General features: G+C 37.9%; 1 protein-coding gene across 1 annotated transcript in view; it reads right to left on the bottom strand.

Moving 5' to 3' along the window:
• JMY (junction mediating and regulatory protein, p53 cofactor) overlaps positions 1-22,083 on the bottom strand; it is a 113,249-nt gene that overhangs the window by 66,059 nt on the left and 25,107 nt on the right. The window contains exon 2 of the mRNA XM_047729628.1: positions 7,735-7,908. Within this exon, the coding sequence (XP_047585584.1) occupies positions 7,735-7,908 (174 nt within the window). The remainder of the gene's footprint in view (positions 1-7,734; positions 7,909-22,083) is intronic.

Raw genomic sequence — 22,083 nt, 5'->3', positions numbered from 1 at the left:
CCTTGTTCAATTGGAGAATTTTAATGTTTTTCATTTATCATTGTAAAACCAAGGACAATTTTATAACTTTTTTGTACGTAGCATTACATGTAGGGCAATCTATCTTTAAGTGGAGATAAATTACTCTAAAAGAAATGAATCCTAGATAGTTTTCCCTTCAAGTCAAGCATATTGTTGTTTAAATAAACTTCTTGTTTAAAAAAAATAATAATAATCTAGATAGAATCATCTAGTTTGAAACTCACTCTGTGGATGCCAAAACTGAGTCCCAGAGAGACTGTAACTTTGGAGTTCAGTGTGTTCCAACCATGAGTGGTTTCAAGTTCTTTTGAACTTGGGGTTCTTAAACTTAAGTATCATAATCACCTGGGAAGGTTGTTTAAATGAAGACTGCGGAGCCCTCCCCCTAGTTTCAGTAGCGATCTGAGGTATGGACCAGGAATCTGTATTGGTAACAAGGTCCCAGATGATACCCAGAGGCTACCAGTCTGGGGGTTACTTTTTTTTTTTCTTTTTAAGATTTTGTTTATTTGACAGAGAGAGAGATCACAAGTAGGCAGAAGAGGCAGGCAGAGAGAGAGGGAACCAGGCTTCCTGCCGACCAGAGAGCCCGACATGGCACACGATCCCAGGACCCCGAGATCATGGCCCAAGCTGAAAGCAGAGGCTTAACCCACTGAGCCACCCAGGTGCCCCTGGGGGGTTACATTTTTGAGAGCCAATATATTAGACATAGAGTCTGGTAACTCTGTCAAAAGGTGTGGGTTTTAGAACAATCTCTGGCCAAAAATTCTGGGTAGGGAGGAACTGCTTAATGCTTATAGATGAGACAGAGGATTAGTGAAAAATCCTTATTAATTACCATTTATAGGGATGCCTGGCTGGCTCAGTTGGCTAAGCATCTGTCTGTGGCTCAGGTGGTGGATTCTAGGGTCGAGCCCCACATCAGACTTCCTGCTCAACAGGGAGTCTGCTTCTCCCTCTCTCCCTCTCTCTGCTCATGCTCCCTCAAATACATAAATAAAATTTAAAAAATCAGATACCTGTATGAGGCATTAAAACTAGGAGACAGAGCAATATTACTTTCTGCCTTGAGACAAAGCTGGATCTGAACAATGAGTAAAGCTGTATGGTTTAAAGATCAAAGGCGTTCCATAAGTAATAAAGGATGCTTTTAAGAATACCAAATTTAAAAAGTTTTAAATTACCGTTTATATAAATATAATTAAGACTAAAGTATATTTAATATAAAATATAAAAATATATAGTAACTATATTATAATAAAATGCTAATATATAAATATTTTAGAAAATATCAAGATATTTTAAATATATATCTTATAAATATTATATAATACAAATATAAATATACATTCAGGGTACCAAGTTAACTTGCTTTCTATCTTCTTTTCTATCATGCTTTAGTATCTAGTTTAAAAGCACTGGAAATTAAGTTCTAAAGAATCCAGAGTACAGGTCAAACTCCATAGGACGCTACAGTGTTCTAGCCCTGGACCAACTTTCCTCTCATTTCCTACAAATCCTTAAACTGGAGACATACCAACAATTTACACCCTGTGGTTTAATTAAAACAGCAAGCTTTGCAGTCAAACAGACACGTGTTTTAATCCCAGCCATGCTATACCGGCATCAACAATGGTGCCAGGTAGGAGCTAAGATTTTATAATTTATTCAGTATTTATTTTGACGAAAAGCACAAGCACATGCCTATGTATAGTACCATTCCAGATTTTATCTGTATCTGGGGTACTATCTATTCCAATCTCCAATGCAGACATATGTACCCACTTTCTACTGGATTGGTATTGATTCTTTCAATGTAAGATAATTGATTTCCCTATTTTTCCATGTATCTTTAGGCAGTGTTGATCACTCCAGTTTGTGTGCCTCTACATCAACTTTTACATAATACTTTTTTTAAAAATCACCTTAAGTTATAATTTACATACAACAGAATGTTCCTGACCTGAGTGTAAATTTTGATGAATTTTGACAAGTTTACATATCTATGTAAAAACCACTACAACCAAAATTTAGAGTGTATCCATCACCCAAAGGATTCTGTTACACCTGTTCCCTCTCAATCTCCACTGGCCAACCCCAGGCAACGAGTGCTAAGCTTCATCAATATAGATCAAAACCATCAACTCCAAAATTTCACATTAATGGATTCATATAGTACACTGTGTCTGTTGCCTTTTGTTCAGCATACTTTTTGTAAACTATTAATAAAAGTTTAATTTACATAAAAATTAATCCATTTAAAGTCAATTTTTGATGAGTTTTAATAGCTGTATACACCCAAGCGACAACCACTACAATCAAGACATAAAACATTTCTATCACCTCCAAGAAGATTCCTCATGCCATCCATCCCTTCACACATGAATATATGCTTTTGTACTTGGTTTCTTTGACTTAGCAAGATTTCAGATTTATCCATGTTGTTGTGAATATCAAGGGTAAATTCCTTTGCATAGCTAACTATTTATTCTAGAACATGGAAATACCCCATTTTGCCTATCCATTCACCCGTTGATGGTTATTTGGGCTGTTCCAGTTAGGCGCTACTGTGAAGAAAGGTGGCATGAGTATTACTGTGCCTGTCTTACGAGCAAATGTTTTCATTTCTCTTTTATAAATAACTAGGATTTGAATAGCTGAGTACTGAAGTATGTATATATCTAACTCCTCAAGTAACAGCCAAACTGTTTACCAAAATGGGTTGCACCACTACAAAATATGCTAGGAATATTTGAGAATTATAGTTGCTCTATAACCTCAACAGCCCTTGGGAGTGCCACAACTTTATTTTTTTTTTAAAGATTTTATTTATTTATTTGACAGACGGAGATCACAAGTAGGCAGAGAGGCAGGCAGAGAGAGAGGAAGGGAAGCAGGCTCCCTGCTAAGCAGAGAGCCCGATGTGGGGCTCGATTCCAGGACCCTGGGATCATGACCCGAGCCGAAGGCAGAGGCTTTAACCCACTGAGCCACCCAGGCGCCCCCACAACTTTATTTTTTAAGATTTTATTTATTCATTTGATGAACAGAAAGAATAGATGGGGGGTGGGGAGAAGCAGATTCCTCATTAAGCAGAGAACCTGATGTGGGGCGGGATCCCAGAACCATGGGATCACACCCTTAGCCAAAGGCAGATGCTTAACCGACTGAGCCACCCAGGCATCCTAGTGCCAGAATTTTAAATGATACTCACTCTAATGGGTGTGTATCTCATTACGGTTTTAATTTGAATTTCCATGAGGACAATTTTAAGCTTCCCTGTATGTGCTCATTAGCCATTTCTTTAAGGTCTTTTAAGAATTTAGCCAATTTTTAAATTTTTTGGTTGTCATTGAGCTGTATAATTTCTTTTTCAGATGTATTACAAGTATTTTCTCCCATTCTGTGGGCTTGCCTTCTTTTTCTTAACGATCTTTCAAAAAGTAAGTGTTTAACTTTGGTGAAGTCCAATTTATCAAAAAAATTTTTTAAGTTTATAGTTCATGGGAACGCCTGGGTAGCTCAGTTGGTTAGGCGGATGCCTTCGGCTCAGGTCATGATCCCAGGGTCCTTGCTCAGCTGGGAGCCTGCTTCTCTCTCTCCCTCTGCCTGCTGCTCCCCCTGCTTGTGTCTCTCTCTCTGTGTCAAATAAATAAATAAAATCTTTTTAAAAAATTAAAAAAAATAATAAAGTTTATGGCTCAACTTTTCTGCATCCTAAAAAGCCTTTACCTTTTCTTTCCCAAAATTGTCAAAACTTCCTACGTTTTCTTACATTAAAAAAAATTTTTTTTTCTTAAAGAGAGAAGTAGGGGAGTGGTGGCAGGAAGAGGAAGAGAGGGAAAGATCTTAAACAGGCTCTACATCTAGCACTGAGCCAACACAGGGCTTGACCTCATGACCTTGAGATCATGACCTGAGTCAAAATAAAGAGTTGGACACTTATTGAGCCATCCAGGCACCCCTCTTATACACATTTTAGAACATGAGAGTCTGTTTAGGTCTAAAATGGATTTGAAGTTAATTTTTCCATATGGTATAAGAACTGAGATCAATTTTTTTTAATGTGGGTATGTAGTTGTTCTGGTACCATTTCTTGGAAAGATTATTCCTTCCCCAACTTAACTGCTCTGTCACCTTCGTGAAAAACTTACTATATAACCATGTATCTGTTTCTGGATTTCACTAGTTTTCAAGTCAGGTAATAAGCCCTCCAATTTTGTCTTTTTCAAAATTGTTAAAGCCATACTTTGCCTTTCCATAAAAATTTGTAATTCGTTTGTCAGTTTCTGGGGGGAGAAACTTACTAGAATTTTAATTTGAATCTAGATCAACTGAAAACTGACATCTAAACATTACTGAGTCTTCCAAACTATTAACATGATCTTCCCATTTCTTAAGGTACACTTAATGTCCCTCAGCAAAGCTTTACAATTTTCAGTAGACAGAACTTTCATATATTTTGTAAAATACATTTCTGAAGAGTTGATGTTCAGAGATGCTTATAATGGTATTGTAAAGTTTCTGTAATTTTCATTTCTAAAGATTTTTATTTATTTGACAGACAGAGATCACAAGTAAGCAGAGAGGCAGGCAGAGAGAGAGGATGAAGCAGGCTCCCTGCCGAGCAGAGAGCCCGATGCGGGGCCCGATCCCAGGACCCTGGGACCCTGACCTGAGCAGAAGGTAGAGGCTTTAACCCACTGAGCCACGCAGGCACCCCTGTAATTTTCATTTCTAAAAGATTAGAAAATGCGATTGAATTTTTAACATTAACCTTGTAACTAAATTTACATATTATTTCAACAGATTTTTTTTGCTAGAGATCCCTTAGGAGAGGGACAGCTGGGTGGCTCCCCATGCTTGTGTTCTCTCTCACTTTCCCTGTCAAATAGAGAAATGGGATTTTTTTTTTTTAAGATTTTATTTATTTATTTGAGATAGAGCAAGAAAGAGAGCACAAGCACGAGGAGGGGTGGGAGCAGGGGTAGAGGGAGAGGGAGAAGCAGGCTCTCAGCTGAGCAGGGAGCTTGATGTGTGGCTTGATTCTGGGACCATGGGATTATGACCTGAGCCAAAAGTAGATGCTTAACCGACTGAGCCACCCAAGCGCCCCATAAATGGAATCTTAAAAAAAAAAAAAAAATCTCTTAGTATATTTTATATACAGGATTACATTATCTGTAAGTACAGATAGCTTTATTTTGTGCTTCCAATTTATATGCCTTTTACTTTTTCTGGCTATGAACTCCAGAAAAATACTGAATTAAAGTGGTGAGAGTAAACAATCTTGCCTTGTTCCCAATCACAGGGGCTAAGAATTTAGTCATTCACCATCAGATTTGATGTTAGGTAGGCTTTTCATACACACCCTATCAGGTCGAGGAAATCCCTTTTCTTCCTAGTGTGCTGGGTTTTTACCATGAATGGATACTGAATTTTGTTAATTGCTTTTCTGCATCCAAAGAAATATACTGTTTTTTTTTTCCCCTTTAGTCTAATATGGTAAATTATACTGGTTTATTTCTGAATGTTAAAACAACCTTGCATTTGAGATAAACCCTACTCATATTTACTGTATCATTATTTTTATAGATTACTAGATCTTATTTTTTTAAAGATTTTATTTATTTATTTCAGAGAGAGTGAGGTAGGGAGGAGCAGAGCAAGGAGAAGCAGACTCCCTGCTAGGGAGCCCTACGCAGGGCTCGATCCTCAGGACCCTGGGATCATGACCTAAACTGAAGGCACATGCTCAATGACTGAGTACCCAGGTGTCCCTATTAGACCCTATTTTTTAAGATCATGTTAAGGATTACTGCATCTACAATCACGAGGGTCATCTATCTCTAGTTCTCTTTTTTCTGTAACATCATTTGATTTTGGTATCAGGATAATGCTGGCCTAAAAAATTAGTTGGGAAGTATTCCCTCCCTTGTTTTCTGAGTTTGTGCAGATTTTGCATTATTTCTTCTTTACGTGTTTCATAAAGCCTCCAATGATGTGTTCTGGACCTGTCGATTTCTTTATAGGAAGGTTCTGAATTATGAACTAAACTCTGTTAATATAGGGCTCCCTATAGTCTTCTGTTTCTCCTTGAATCTATTTTGATAACTTGCATTTTTTCTAAGAAATGTATCCATTTCATCTAAATCAGACCATGTACTGGTACCAATTTGTTCATATTTCTTTATTAACTTTAACATTTGTAGAATCTGTAGTTATATCTGTACTTTCAGTCCTAACAGATATGTGGGGTTTAAAAAAAAAAATCAATTCAGCTAGGTTTATAAAATATATTGAGTTTTTTTTCCCCCCAGACAACCAGGTTTTGGTTTCAGTGATCTTTTCTTCAATCTATCGTTTCTTTTTTTCACGGACCCCATTCTTAATTTTTTTGGTTTAACTTGCTCTCTTTTTCTAGCTTCTTAGGGTGAAAGTTTAAATGACTGATTTTAGAACTTTCTTCTCTAATAACTATAAATTTCTCTATAAATACAGCTTAAGCTTCATCGCTTGGTATCTTGCCAAAGGTTCAGGATAAAATTTTACAGAGCTAAGGCTGTATCTCTGTAATATCAACAAAAACATAGATTAAAAAAAAGAGTAGCTAAAAGAACACCATGCAAAGAAAAACGTCAGAACACCTGCCTCAAAAATGTAAAGCACACTTTACCCATGAAAACTAAATCTCATAGATTATTTTTTTTAAAAAGATTTTATTTATTTATTTGACAGAGACACCAAGAGAGGGAACACAAGCAGGGACAGTGGGAGAAGGAAAAGCAGGCTTTGCAAGAGTAGGGAGCCCGATGCGGGGCTTGATGCCAGGACCGACCTGAGCTGAAGAAAGACGCTTAACAACTGAGCCACCCAGGTGCCTCTTAAATATCATAGGTTTTAAAGCTCTAATGGGTTGCCCCAGTAGCTAAGTAGGTTTAGCAGCCCAGTCTTGGTTTTGGCTCATGATCTCAGACTCCTGGGATGGAGCCTTGCGTCAGGCTCCACCCTCAGCACGGGGTATGCTTAAGATTCTGTCTCCCTCTTCCTTTGCCCCTTCCCCACTTTAAAATAAATAAAACTTATAAAAACATTTTTTGAAGCTCTGACATTAAATTTTTATAACTTCTTTTTTCTCTAAGATTTTATTTATTTATTTGACACACAGAGAGAACACAAGCAGGGGGAGCATCAAGCAGAGGAAGAGAGAGAAGTAGGCTTTCTACTGGGCAGGGAGCCCAATGTAGGGCTCAATCCCAGGACCCTGGGATCATGACCTGAGCCAAAGTCAGATGTTTAACTGACTGAGCCACCTAGGCACCCCTCTTGTAACTTTCAAAATAAGGCCTTCCCAGAAGAAATGTTCCCAAAACTTCTGGTAAAGAAATATAAGGCCACAGAGTCCCCAAAACATTCTATGAGAGGAACAGAGAAGAAAAGTACAGGATAAAGGGGGAAGATGGGAATTTCTCAATACATCCACAACTTTACTTTCTAGGCTCTTCTCATCCCTGGCTATTCAACAGAATCACCTTTGAGATAATCTAAAATGAGGTGCGCAGGTCCTATATAACCTGAATTGACCAAAATAGAATCTTTGGGGACAAAGGACCAGGTATCTGCATTTTTAAAAAGCTCCTCTATGGCCAGCCAGTCTGAGAACTATGAAACAGGCAGAGAACCATGTAGGTCTAAAAAAAAAAAAAATACCTTGATCTGTTGTCTCCGTAGCATGGCAAGCTCTCTCATGTCTCGGAATGGCTGTAGTAAATACTGATATAGTTCAGTTGTGGCTTCTGCAAGGCTGCTATAAGCTTCATCCTCCATCTGATACAAGTCCAGAAGCTCCACCATGCTTTCTGTATTCTTGTGCTTATCCAAGAGCTGTGGAACGAGAAGGTTTTATTATAAAGAATATGATTATAATAGCCTATAAATACTTCTTTTTAACTCCCTCCTTTATTTTGGGATGTTGGAATACTGAAACACAGAAGAAATGAAAAGCACTGGATGCTTTTCATCACTCATCTCCATGTGGAGACATCTTACTACTCAAGACTGCCTGAATCATCCTTTTCAAACTGCTCTCATCAAATATGATGTTCTGTTCAAATATCCTGTTCTGTGTATTTTCTGGGTCTCCATACTATCTAACCACCTAGACTTAAGTCTTTAAAAATATATTTCCACATATCCTATAGCCTTTTCTGTATTTATAAAAAAATTTTTTTCATTGCTAATATACAAAGTAGTTATCAACTCTTACCAATATTATTCTACTAATTTTCCCAAATCTTCTGGCCATTCCACTCCTCCTCCCAGTTTGGAACTGTCCTACATTAACTTTCAACTCACGCCTATGACATCCCTCAAAAATCTAGGTTAATAAAAACCTCAACTGTACTAAAGAGTTTAACACTGACTATAACAGATTTTTGTAACTCTTACTTGTACTCCTTGGTACTCGTGTGTGTGTGTGTGTGTGTGTGTACATGTGTACACTTGTTTTCATTCATTCCTCAACAAATATGGACATCTAACACGTGTCAGGCACTGGGCCAAGAGCTGGGCATACAGAAACATGGTATCTCGCTTCATGAAGCTTACAGTGTAGTAAATAAACAGAAACTAAGTTTTTAAAAATTACAAACTGTGATGATATGAAAATTATTTTTTAAAGCTTTAAAAAAGTGAAGAATAAAAATACAGTGAAACAACGAATCCCATGAGAAAGAATGAGAGTTGGGCAGATGTTGGCACTGTGTGACCTAATTTATAAAAGGTAGAGAGAGTAGGCAATCCTTTTCCAAGGATCCAAGGAAGCTTACACTAAAATTTAAAGAAACATGTAGGCAAGACAGTTTATGTATTTATTCTTGGTACCCATTTACCTGCTGATAGTCTCCTCTCAAAGGCACAAAATTCTGCTCTTCATTCCATATCTAAAGTTTTCACTACTACCTTCCTCCCCAACTTTTTGCTTTAGTTACTATATCCGACTACACATCTTATATTCAATTTAGAGTCCAAATTCACTTCCTGCCCAGATTCTTAGCACTAAATGTAGTAGCACATACACATTGGTCTTTTGCCTACTATATTATTAACAATCATGACGGATCAGATAATCTACCTTAAACTGTTTTTATGACAAAGAAGTACTATATAAATACTAGTTATTTTAAGGCTACTGTAATTCCAACTTCCACCGCTACCATGGAGAACTTCCACTATCCAGTATCAGCTGAATAGTTCCTCTTAGATCGTTTCTCCCACTGATGGAACTATAAATCCTAGGCAAAATATTACAACACTACTACCCGAAGACACTGTAAAGTGACCAGAAGTAACTAAAAACTGGAGAGAACATCAATACTTAGAAGACAGGAAGACCCTAAGTAACTTTTTATTTATAGCACTTGGCCTGCAGGGAGGCCCCAGTGGCTGCCAGAGGAGAGAAGTTTGGCTAAACAGAGAACTACAGTCTTGGTGCTTGAAGAATCAGAGGACAGAGTTAAGACAACCACAGCATATAAAAAAGGGGAGAAGTGCAGAAAAGGAGAAAGCCAAAGGAGGAAATCTCAGACTGGTATATAAACTCTACTCCCCTCAAGGGGCACCTAGGTGGCTCAGTTGGTGCCTTTGCCTCAGGGCATGATCCCAGGGTCCTAGGATAGAGCCCCACATCAGGTTCCCTGCTCAGCGGGGAGACTGCTTCTCCCTCTCTCCCTCTGCCTGCTGCTCCACCTACTTGTGCTGTCAAATCTTTAAAAACAAAAAATCAACAATCTCTGGAGGAACATAAGACAGAGAGGCTCTGTTAGGTACCACTTATAGTGTCCAGAATACAATCTAAATTTCGCAGACCTGTAAAGAAGTAGGAAAACAAAACAATGCTCAAAAGGGAATCAAATGTAGGCAACTTTAAGATGAAATACTTTTGATGTAGCACAGATTTTAATTTTTTTTTTTTTAAAGATTTTATTTATTTGAGAGAGAGAGAGTGCGCACACAAGCAGGGGTAGGAGCAGAGGGAGAGAGAGAATCAGGCTGTCCTCTGAGCAGGGAGCCCAATGCAGGGCTCAATCCCAGGACCCTGGGATCATAACCTGAGCTGAAGGCAGACGCTCAACTGGCTAAGCCACCCAGGTCCTCTAGATTTAGCACAGATTTTAAAGCAATTATTTTAAATGCTAATGGACACAATTTGCTCATGAAGAATAAACAGAATCTCAAAGAAGAAATAGTATTTTAAAGATTTTATTTATTTATTTGAGAGCGAGCAAACGAGTGAGCATGGGGGAGGTGGGCGTGGGTACTAAAGGGACAAGCCAAATCCCCACTGAATGAGGGCAGTGGGGGAGGGTGACGTGGGGGTGCCTTGATCCCAGGGCTCCAAGATAACCTAAGCCAAAGTCAGATGATTAACCGAGAGAACCACCCAGGCACCCCTAAATGACATTCTAGAACAAAAAATAGTGTCTAAAATAGTCCGGGGCACAGACACAGTAAGAAGTTAAAAGATTAAAAAGTAATCATCTATGATTAGCACTTCCTATTCCCCTAATTCCTTACTGTTGCATCAGTAGAGCTCATATGAAACTGAAAAAAACTTCATTTTTTAAAAAAGATTTTAAGTAGTAACTAGGGAAACCCAAAACACCACAGGAGACAAAACCGAAGACACCAAAGAAAATCGTAGCCTCTGACACCTACAGCAACTGCCTAGAATAACAGTTGAGACTTTTCTAGGTGGATAAACAAAATCTCACCCTAAAGGCATATTTATCTCAGCTCCTTTTGCCTAGTACCATCATGTCCAGCTTACAAAAAAAAAAAAAAAAAAAAAAAAAAAAATTACAGGGCATATTAAAAGCACAGTCTGAAGAGACAGAGCAAGCATGAGAACCATACTCAGGTATAGCAAGGATATGGAATTATCAGACTAGGAATTTAAACTATGATTAAAATGCTAAGTGATCTCGAAGTGCCTTGGTGCCTCAGTAGGTTGAGCAGCCAACTCGAGTTTTGGCTCAGGTCGCGGTCTCATGGGTCACAGTATCAAGCTCCTTGCTCAATGGGGGAGTCAGCTTGAAGGTTCTCACCCTCTGCCCTTTTCCACTCCTGCATGTGCACTCTCTGTCACACACTCTCTCTCAAATACACAAACAAATCTTTTTAAAAATATGCTAAGGAGGGTGCCTGGGTGGCTCGGTTGGTTAAGTGGCTGCCTTCGGCTCTGGTCATGATCTTGGAGTCCCAGGATGGAGTCCCACACTGGGCTCCCTGCTCAGCAGGGAGTCTGCTTCTCCCTCAGACCCTCTCCCTTCTCATGCTCTCTCTCTCACTCTGAAGTAAATTAAATAAATAAATCTTTAAAAAATATATGCTAAGGAATCTAATGGAAAAAGCAGACAACATGCAACAACTTATGTATATGACATAAACAGAGGGTTGGAAATACTAGGAATCAAAAGGAAATGCTATAAATCAAAACCACTAAAATGCAAAAATGCCTTCAATGGGCTTATTTTTAGACTGGATGCAACAACAACAAAACAAACTAACAAATGAGCTTGATGAAATGTCAGTAGAAACTTCCAAAACTGAAATGCAAAAACAAAAACAAAAAAATTTCATTTCAAAGAACAAAATATCCAAGAAGCATGGGACAATTACCTATAAAGAGTAAGGAAAAGTTCTATCAGAATTCTCTTCAGAAATCATGCAAACAAGAGAAGTAGAGTGAAATAATTAAGAGTTGGCTGGCTGAGTCAGAAGAGCATACCACTCTTGATCTTGGAGTTGTGAATTCAAGTCCCACACTGTGTGTAGAGATTAGTTAAAAAAAAAAAAAAAGAAAGAAAGAAAGAAAGAAAAAGTAAACCTTAAAAAAGTTAAAAATCCATATACTTAGAATTCTGTATTCAGTGAAATTACCTTCAAAACTAACGAGAAATAAGAGATTCTCAGGCAAACATAAACTGAGGGAACCTGTCTTGCAAGAAATACTAAAAGATTATTTGTCAGAAAGGAGGAAATTTATATAGGACAGAAACTTGGATCTAGATAAAGAAAGGAAGAATATTAGACAAGAAATTAATAAAAGTTAAATAACATCTTTCCCTATTATTCCTTTAAAAAAAAAGACTGATTGATTTGACAGACAGAGATCACAAGTAGGCAGAGAGAGACCGGGGAAGCAGGCTCCCCGCTGAGCAGAGAGCTTGATCCCAAGACCCTGAGATCATGACCTGAGCTGAAGGCAGAGGCTTAACCCACTGAGCCACCCAGGCACACCTCCCTATTACTATTCTTAACAGATCTAACATAATAGTTTCCTCAAAATAGGTGCCACAATATATCCAGTGATTACACCTTACAGATTAATAAAATAATTAACAGGTCAAAAGGGACAGGACTAAAGAACTGGGACTACCTTGTTATAAGGTACTTGTACTATATGTAAAGTACAACATTATTTGAAAGAAAGCTTGGTTAGTATTGCAAACGTTATTATTGCAAACTTTTCGAATGTAACCACTAAAAAAAGTTTTAAAAAGTATCACAGACATGCTAATTGAGGATATACTAACTGAGAAAAAAAAAAACAAAAAAACAAAAAAACAACAGAATATAATACCAGAAGTTAATACCAGAAGTCCAAAAGAGTGGAAAACAAAAAAAGGACAAAAACTGGACAATAAACAGAATATAGTAATAGATATGGTAGATATTACTCCAACTGTATCAATCATCACTTTAAACATCAATGGCTGAAACACATCTATTAAGAGAGACTGTCAGGGTGAACATAAAACCAAGATCCAACTATATGTTGTCTCAAAGAAACTCACTTTAAATACAGACACAGATAGGTTAAAGTGGTAAAAACATACCATGTAACACTAATTGAAAGAAAGCTACAGTAGCTATATTACTTTCAAATAAAGCAGATTTCAAAACAAGGACAATTATTAGAGAAAATTATAAAAATAGTTAATTCTCCAAGACATGATAATCCTTAATGTGTATATGCCCAAAAGCATAACACTAAAATGCCCAAGTTAAAAAAAGATACAACTACAAGGAGAAAAGTATTAGTCCACTATGACAGTTGGAGACATCAAGATCCCTTATCAGTAATGGACAGATCCAACAGGCAGAAAACAATTAAGGACAGCTGAACTCAACAGCACCATCAACTGGACATATTTGACACCTATCGACTATTTCATCCAATTGCAGCAAAATATAGCCTTTTTGAGCTCACATGGAACATTCACCAAGACAGATCATGTTCTGGGCCCAAAACACATCATGATAAATTTAAAAGAACAGAAATCACCCAAAGTATGCTCTTAGACTATAATGAAATTAAACTAAAAATCAGTAACGGAAATATTGCTAGAAACCCCCCAAATCCTTGGGAGATTAAACACCACAATTTTAAGTAGTGCATGGGTCAAAGAAAAAAGAAAAAATTTTAAATATTTTCAACTAAGTGAAAACACAACTTGGCAAAATTTTTTTGGGTCACAGTAAAAGTGCTTAGAGGAGAATCTGGAGCACTGAATGCATATATTACAAAAGTGTAAAATCAGTAATCTAAACCTTTACCTTAGAAAAGAGCAAATTAAATTCAAAGACTACAGGGGAAAAAAAGAATTTAGAGTATAAATCAATGAAACTGAAAAAGAAATTAATAAAAAAATAAAAGAAACAAAAACTCTGGTTCTTTGAAAACATCAATAAAATTGATAAACATCTATCAAGGTTAACAAAGAAAAAGAGAAGACACAAATTACTAGTATCAGAAATGAAAAGGGACATCATTACTGATCCCACTGACATTAAGAAGAGTATTAAGAACACCTCTATGCCCACAAATTCAAAAAAACAGGTGAAATGGATGAATTCCTCAAGAGACACACTAATAAAACACGAGAACAGATGATCTGAAAAGGTCTTTATTCAAGAAATTGAATTCATAATTAATAACCTTGGAAAATAGAAAACACCAAGCCCAGATGGGCTCACTGGTGAAGTCTACCAACAATTTAGGGAAGAAATCTCGCCGATTTTCTACAATCTCTCAAGAAAACAAAACAGAGGGAATACTTCCTTACAGAGGGAATACTTCCTTACTCTAAAAAGGTCAGCATGTGCCTAATACTAGAAACCATGACATTATAAAAAAACTACAGACCAACATCTCTCATGAATGTGGATGCAAAAATCCTCAACAAAATTAGGAAGTACATCCAACACTGTATAAAAAGAACTACTGTATTACCACTAAATGTGACTTATTCAAGGTATGCAAGACTGATTCAATGTTTAAAAAAAGTCAATGTAATCAATCATATCACAGTCTGAAGAAAAATCATATGATATTAATAAATGCAGGAAAAACATCTGACAAAACCCAACACCATTCATGAGAAAGAATTATCATTATACTAGGAATATAGGGAAATCTTCTTAACTTGATAAAGAACAAAAAACCTATTGCTAACATATTTAGTTGTGATAAACTAGATGCTAAACAAGGCAAGGAGGTCCCCTCTCACCATTCCTATTAAACATCATACTGGAAGTCCTAGCTAATGCAACAAGAAATAAAAGGTATACAGACTGGGAAGAAACAGAACTGTCTTTACACAGATGACATCACTCTGTAGAAAAATCCAAAGGAACAGACAAAAGAGAAAAAAAGAAGCCTTCCAAAAATAACTTTAAATGTTTACACAAAAATTGAAATACTTTGGTATAAATCAATGCACAAGATCTAAAGAAAATTACACAACTCTGATGAAAGACATCAAAGATCTAAACAAATGGAGAAATATTCCACATACATGGATTGGAAGATTTAACTACTGTCAAGATGTCAGTTCTTTCCATCTTGATCTATAGACTCAACACAATGCCAATCAAAGTATCAGCAAGTTATTTTGTGGCCATCAACAAACCACTTCTAAAGTCTACATGGAAAGGTAAAAGTCTCAGAATGGCCAACACAATATTGAAAAACAAAGTCAGAGTATTGACACTATCCAACTTCATTAGTCACTAGAAAGCTACAGTAGTCAAGACAGAGGGGTTACTGATAAAAGAACAGATCACCAGAATAGAGTCCAAAACAAACCCACACAAATACAGCCCAGCGATCTTTTGACAAAGGAGCAAAGGCAATTCAATGAATAGTCTTTTTTTTTTCTTCTGAGATTTAATTTTATTTACTTGACAGAGAGAGAGAGAGAGACAGTGAGAGAGGGCACACAAGCAGGGGGAGTGGGAGAGGGAGAAGCAGGCCCCTGACTGAGCAGGAAGTCTGATGTGGGGCTTGATCCCAGGATGCCGGGATCATGACCTGAGCCAATCACAACTGAGCCACCCAGGCGCCCCTGAATACTCTTTTCAATAGATGGGCATCCATATGAAGGAAGGAAGGAAGGAAGGAAAGGAGGGATGGAGGGAGGGAAATCTAGACCTTACAAAAAGATTAACTCAAAATCGATCATGGACCCCATATGTAAAAATGCAAAAACTATAAAATTCCCAGAAAATAACTAAGAGAAAATCTTAGTGACCATGGGTTTGATAGATGTTTTAGACACAACACCCCAAGCACAATCCATGAAGAAAAAAATTGGTAAGCTGGACTTTGTTATAATACTTACCGGAAGACACTCAAGGAGCACCTGGGTGGCTCAGTCAGTTAAGTGTCTGCCTTTGGCTCAGGTCATGATCCCAGGGTCCTGGGATTGAGCCTGGCATCAGGCTCCCTTCTCACTCAGAGGCCTGCTTCTTCCTCTCCCACTCCCACTCCCCTTGCTTGTGTTCCCTCTCTGTCTCTCTCTCTGTCAAGTAAATAAATAAAGTCTTTAAAAAGAAGAAAGAGATAAAAGACACTCAAAAGAATAAAAAGACAAGCTATAGAGCACCTGGGTGGCTCAATCAGTCAAGTGTCTGCCTTTAGTTCAGCTCCTGATCCCAGCGTCCTGGGACAGTGCCTGGCATTGGGCTCCCTGCTCAGTGGGGAGTCTGCTTCTCCCTCTGCCCCTCCCCCTTGCTTATGCTCTCTCTCTCAAAAAAAAATAAAATCTTAAAAAAATTTTAAAAAGGAGAGACAAGCTACAGAGAAAACACTTGGAAAATACGTTTCTGACAAAGGACTGTTATGCAAAATATACAAAAAAACTCCCAAAACTCAACATTAAGGAAACAACCCAATTTAAAAATGGGCAAAAGATCTGAAGAGACCTCACCAAATAAGCTATACAGATGCCAAGTAAGCATATGAGATGATCAACATCACACCATCATCTGGGAACTGTAGATTACAACAATGAGATACCATTACACACGTGACAATACCAAATGCTGGCAAGGATATGGCACAACCAGAATTCCCATTTATTGTTGGTGGCAATGTATTCTTATGATCTGTTGTTGGGCACATGCACATCAAGGATTATTAGGTCTTCTTAGAGAATTAACCCTTCTATTATATAATTATCCTCTTTACCCTTAATAATTTCCCTTGGTCCAAAGTTTGCTTTATCTCAAATTAATATAAGCTACTCCAACCTTCTTTTGATTAGTGTTAGCATGGTGCTTCTTACAAAACTAAATATTCTCACCATAAAATCCAGCAATCATGTTCCTTGATATTTACCTAAGTGAGGTGAAAATCTAATCCAAACAAAACTTGCACATAAAGGTTATAGGAGCTTTATTCATAAATGCCAAGACTTAGAAGCAACAGAGATGTCCTCCAATAAGTAAATGAATAAACAAACTGTGTATATTCACACAATGGAATATTCATTCAGCACTAAAAAAAAAAAAAAAAAAAAAAGAAAGAGCTGTCAATCCACCAAAAAAAGGCTGGGGGGTGGGGCTTAGATGCATATTCAAAGGTGAAAAGCAGCCAATCTGAAAAGGTTACATATTTTAGGACACCAATTCCATAACATTCTGGAAAAAAACACAAAATATAGAGAAAGGCTAGAAAAAAAAAAATCACTAGTTGCCAGAGGCTAGAGAGATGTGGCACACTCCAGTAAATGAACAAGAGAACCATGAGATTTTTAGAGCAGTGTTAACTGCTATGTATGATACTGTAATGATGGATACAGACATTCTCCTTTTGTCAGTCAGAGAATTGCACAACCCAAAGAATGACCACTTATATAAAGTATGCTCTTTAATATTAGGGGAGATTGTGGACAGGAGGGGAATAAATGGGAACTCTATGTATTTTCTGCTCAGTTTTTCTGTAAACCTAAAATTCATATAAAACCAAAACTACCGGGGTGTCTGAGTGGCTCAGTCAGTTAAGCATGACTCTTGACCTCAGCTCAGGTCTTGATCTCAGGGTCTTGAGTTCAAGCCCCACCCCAGGCTCCTCACTAGCTGTGGAATCTACTGAATGAATGAATGATTAAAACAAAGTCAATTAATTTTTATATAATACAAACCTACTTAAAGACAACATTGTATTTCACAGTACATGTGCTTATTTTCATTATTTTTTTTTTAAGATTTGGTTTATTTGTTAGAAATCAGGAAGAGCCGCAAGCAGAGGGAGAAGCAGACTCCCCACTGAGCAAGCAGTCAGAGGGAGAAGCAGGCTGCCAGCTGAGCAAGAAGCCCGATGCAGGACTCAATCCCAGGACCCTGAGCCAAAGGCAGATGCTTAACCATCTGAGCCCACCCAGGCATCCCATGTATGCCTATTTTTAAAGTAAAACAAAAAAAGATTAAAACATAATAACTAATTAATACCAATTATTGTCTCTGCTAAGCCCTTTTTATTTTATAGGGTGATCAGATCAATGTCTTTCGGCTTTGTTAACAAGTGATTTTGGTTTAGTTTTTTAAAAATTATTTATTTATTTGACAGGACACAAGCATGGGGAGCAGCAGGCAGAAAGGCAATTCTGGAGACTTACTAAGAGACCCTGCTGACTCTGAATTATATACTACAGTGGTGAGAAAAGCTTGGAAGGGTATCAGAGGGCATGCAGAGAGATCAGTTCACAGGCTCCCAGGTGTGTCTATGAAACTTGGTGGAAGTTTACACTGGGGGACAGAACAAAGATTCAAGAAATGTTCTGGAGATAAAAATCAGTGGTACTTGGTGAAAGACCAGATTTTAAGACAGAGAGAATTACGGATGACTACTAGGATTCTGGCATTTAACTGAGACAAAAAACAAAGGAACAGAGACAGGTTTTCAGTGGAAAAGATTAACAGACTCGGAGACACCATCCAAATTGCTTTTTAGATACCCAACAGGAGAGTCATGTAGGGGATACAAAATGTCCAATGTTCTTATCCTTAAGAAGTCTAAAATCTAACTAGGGAAGCAAACTAACAGACATAAAAATAAAACACTGATTATAAAAGAAGTAAAATGTTACCGAAAAGGTGGATCAGAGTAGGCTAATGCAGTTGGGAAAGGTGTTCTAAAGCTAGGATTTGAACTGGGTTTTGAAGGATGAGAAGTGCTGCATAGGTGAAGGAGGGTAAGCCAGACTTGAGAAATCACATGAATAGAAGCATCCTGGACAAGGAATCTGGGTGGGATGAGGGGTAGCAAAGTTATCATGTTCCCTGAAGTCTGGAGGGTACATGCTAGGGAACAGGGCATCACACTGAGTCTGTAAATGCAGCACATTCTCATAAGCAGTGAAAATACCTATGGAGTAGGAAAAAAGAACGACGTATATGGCTAACCTGCCATCTTTAATTTAGTTGGCTATGTTCAACTCAACTAAATAACCAAATCAAATAGATGGTCATTTAGTATCTGGTTACTCAAAACATGGTCTGTGACCAGCAACACCAGCATCATGTTCGGAACCTGTTATAAATATGGAACCTGAAGGCCCACTCCAGAAGCACAAAATCAGAATCTGAATTTTAGTAAGAATGCCATGTAAAAAGCACACATGCCAAAGTTTGAGACACTCTATTTCAGGAACACCTTAATATACCCGTATTAACAACGAAGTGAGGCAAAAGTCTCTCTAAAGTTATAGAAATTATGGCAGGTGACTTTTCTTTAATCAGAAACAATTTTCCCCTCTCACTCTCTCACTACATTTACTATTAGATCAATTAGCACTACAGGCACACCTCGTTTTATTGTGCTTCACTTTACTGCACTTCAGATACTCTTTTTTTTTTAAATTTTTTAAATTTTATTTATTTCTTTGAAAGAGACAGATCACAAGTAGGCAGAGAGGCAGGCAGAGAGAGGAGGAAGCAGGCTCCCTGCTGAGCAGAGAGCCTCATACAGGACTCGATCCCAGGACCCTGAGATCATGACCTGAGCCGAAGGCAGAGGCTTTAACTCACTGAGTCACCCAGGCGCCCACAGATACTCTTTTTAACAAACTGAAGGTTCGTGGCAATCCTGTCTGTGTCAAGCAAGTCTATCAGTGCCATTCTTACAACAGCATTTGCTCCGTCTTATCTGTGTCACATTTTGGTAATTTTCACAGTATTTCAAGCTTTTTCATTAGTATCTTTGTTAGGTGATCTGTGATCAGTACTCTCAAATGTTGCTATTCTAATAATTTTGGGGACCATGGACCATGCCCATATAACACGGGGAACTCAACTGATCAATGTTGTATGTTTTGAGGGCTCAACTATCCAATCCCCCATCTCTCTGCCTCTCCTATGGCCTTCCTACTCCCTGAAATACATCAACATGAAGATTAGCCTAACTGATAACCTTACAATCGCCTCAAAGTATTCAGGTTAAAGTGAACTTTAAATCAAACACTAGAAATGATTAAACTTGGTGAAGTCATATCAAAAGCTGAGAGTGGCTTCTTGCGTCAGGTAGCCAAGTTGTAAATGTAAAGGAAGACTTCATAAAGGTAATTAAAAGTGCTACTCCAATGAATACACAAATGGTAAAGAAAGTGACAGAGCCTTATTGTTGATAAACAAAGTTTCTAGTGGCCTGAATATAGTTCAAACCAGCCACAATATTCCCTTAAGCCACGGCCTAAATCCAGAGAAAGACCTGACTCTTTTCAATTCTGTGAAGGCTGAAGGAGGTGAAGAAGCTTCAGAAGACAAGTCTGAAGCTAGCAGAGGGTGGTTCAAGAGGTTTAAGGAGAGATGATGTCTCCATAAGTTAAAAGTGCAAGGTGAAGCAGAAAGTGCTGATATAGAAACTACAGTCAGTTACCCAAGAAAGATACAGCTCAAGCAATTCATGATGGTGGCTACATTAAATACCAGATTTTCCATGTAGATGAAACAGTCTTACATCATTATAGTGGAAGAAGATACGTCTACAACTTTCACAGCTGGACAGAATTCAGTGCCAAGCTTCAAAGGATAGAGACTAACTCCCTTGTTAGGGGCTAATGCAGTTGGTGACTCTAAACTGAAGCCAATGCTCATTTACCATTCCCCAAATCCCAAAATCCTAGGACCCTTAAGAATTATGCTAAATCTACTCTGTCTATGCTCTACAAATGCCAAATGCCTGATTGACCGCACATCTATTCACAATATGGTTTACTGAATATTTTAACCTCACTGCTTAAAGTATCTACCGCTCAGAAAAAAAAAATTCACTTCAAAATCTTACTGTACACTGACAATACGCCTAATCACCCAAGAGCTCTCATGGAGATGAACAGTGAGGGTGGTTTTCATGCCCGCTAACACTATAACCATTCCGCAGCCCATGGATCAAGGAGTATTCTGACTCTCAAGTCTTATTCTTTAGGAAATATATTTCGTAAGGCTTTATCTGCCATAGTGATTTCTCTGATAGATCTGGACAAAGTTAACTGAAAACCTCTGGAAAGGATTCACCATTCTAGACACCATTAAAAATACTCAGGATTCATGGAAAAGGTCAAAGTATCAACAGGAGCAGGAGTTTCAAAGCAGTTGAGTCCAACCTTCATGAATGATTTTGAAGGGTTCAAGACTTTAATGGAGGAAGTAACTGCGGATGTGGTAGAGCAAATAAAGTGGTTTCTTGAGACAAAATTTACTCCTGGTGAAGATGCTGTGATGACTGCTGAAATGACAACAGACGATTCAGAATATCACATAAACTTAGTTGATAAAGTAGGGCAGGGTCTGAAAGGACAGACTCCCAATTATGCTAGAAGCTCTATTGTGGGTAAAATGCTGTCAATCAGCATCACACGCTATAGAGATATTGCTCATAAAAGGAAGAGTCAATCAATGCAGCAAACTTCACTGTTGTCTCATTTTAAAAAATTACCACAGCCACCTCAACCTTCAACAACCATCACCTTGATCAGTCTGTAGCCATCAGCATTGAGGCAAGACCCTTCATCTCCAAGAAGATTACAACTCACAGAAAGCTCAAAAGATTACTATTTTTCAGCAGTAAGGTATTTTTTTTTAAGATTTAGTTATTTATTGGGGGGGGGGCAGAGGGAGAACAAGAGAGAATCTTAAGTAGACTCCACGCTGAGTGCAGAGCCTGACATGGGGGTTGATGTCAGAACTCTGAGATCATGACCTGAGCTGAAACCAATAGTCAGGCACTGACTGTGCCACCCAGCGCTCCTGAAGTTATTTGTAAATTAAGGTATGAACACTGTTTTTTGTTTTTGGTTTTTAGATAAAACACTATTACACACTCAATAGACTACAGTATAGTAGAAACAACATTTATATGCACCTGAAAACCAAAATATTCATTTCATTTAACTTCTTTTATTGTGACATCTGCTTTATTGTGGTGGTCTGAAACCGAACCCACAGTATCTCTAAAGTATGCCCATGTTTAAATTAAAACTGAGCCAAACCCCTCATTTCTCATGGTTCAGTTTTCTATTAAAGCACTTTTAGTGGACGGAGGCTGGTGGCGGGGGGGTTAGCTATTCTAAGGGGAAAAAAACACAAAGTTATGACTGAAGTCAATCACAGGATGATCTTTATTAAGACAGATACAGAATAACAAAAATCAGCCTGGTCTTATCTCTAGCACCAGCAGGGATGATATCTCCAGTATGTAAGCCATTCCATGAAAGT

This window comes from Lutra lutra, chromosome 5 (genome assembly GCF_902655055.1).
Source record: "Lutra lutra chromosome 5, mLutLut1.2, whole genome shotgun sequence".
NCBI classification, from domain to species: domain Eukaryota; kingdom Metazoa; phylum Chordata; class Mammalia; order Carnivora; family Mustelidae; genus Lutra; species Lutra lutra.
The sequence above is the reverse complement of the archived record's forward strand: the minus strand, read 5'-3'. Positions and strand labels throughout refer to the sequence as shown.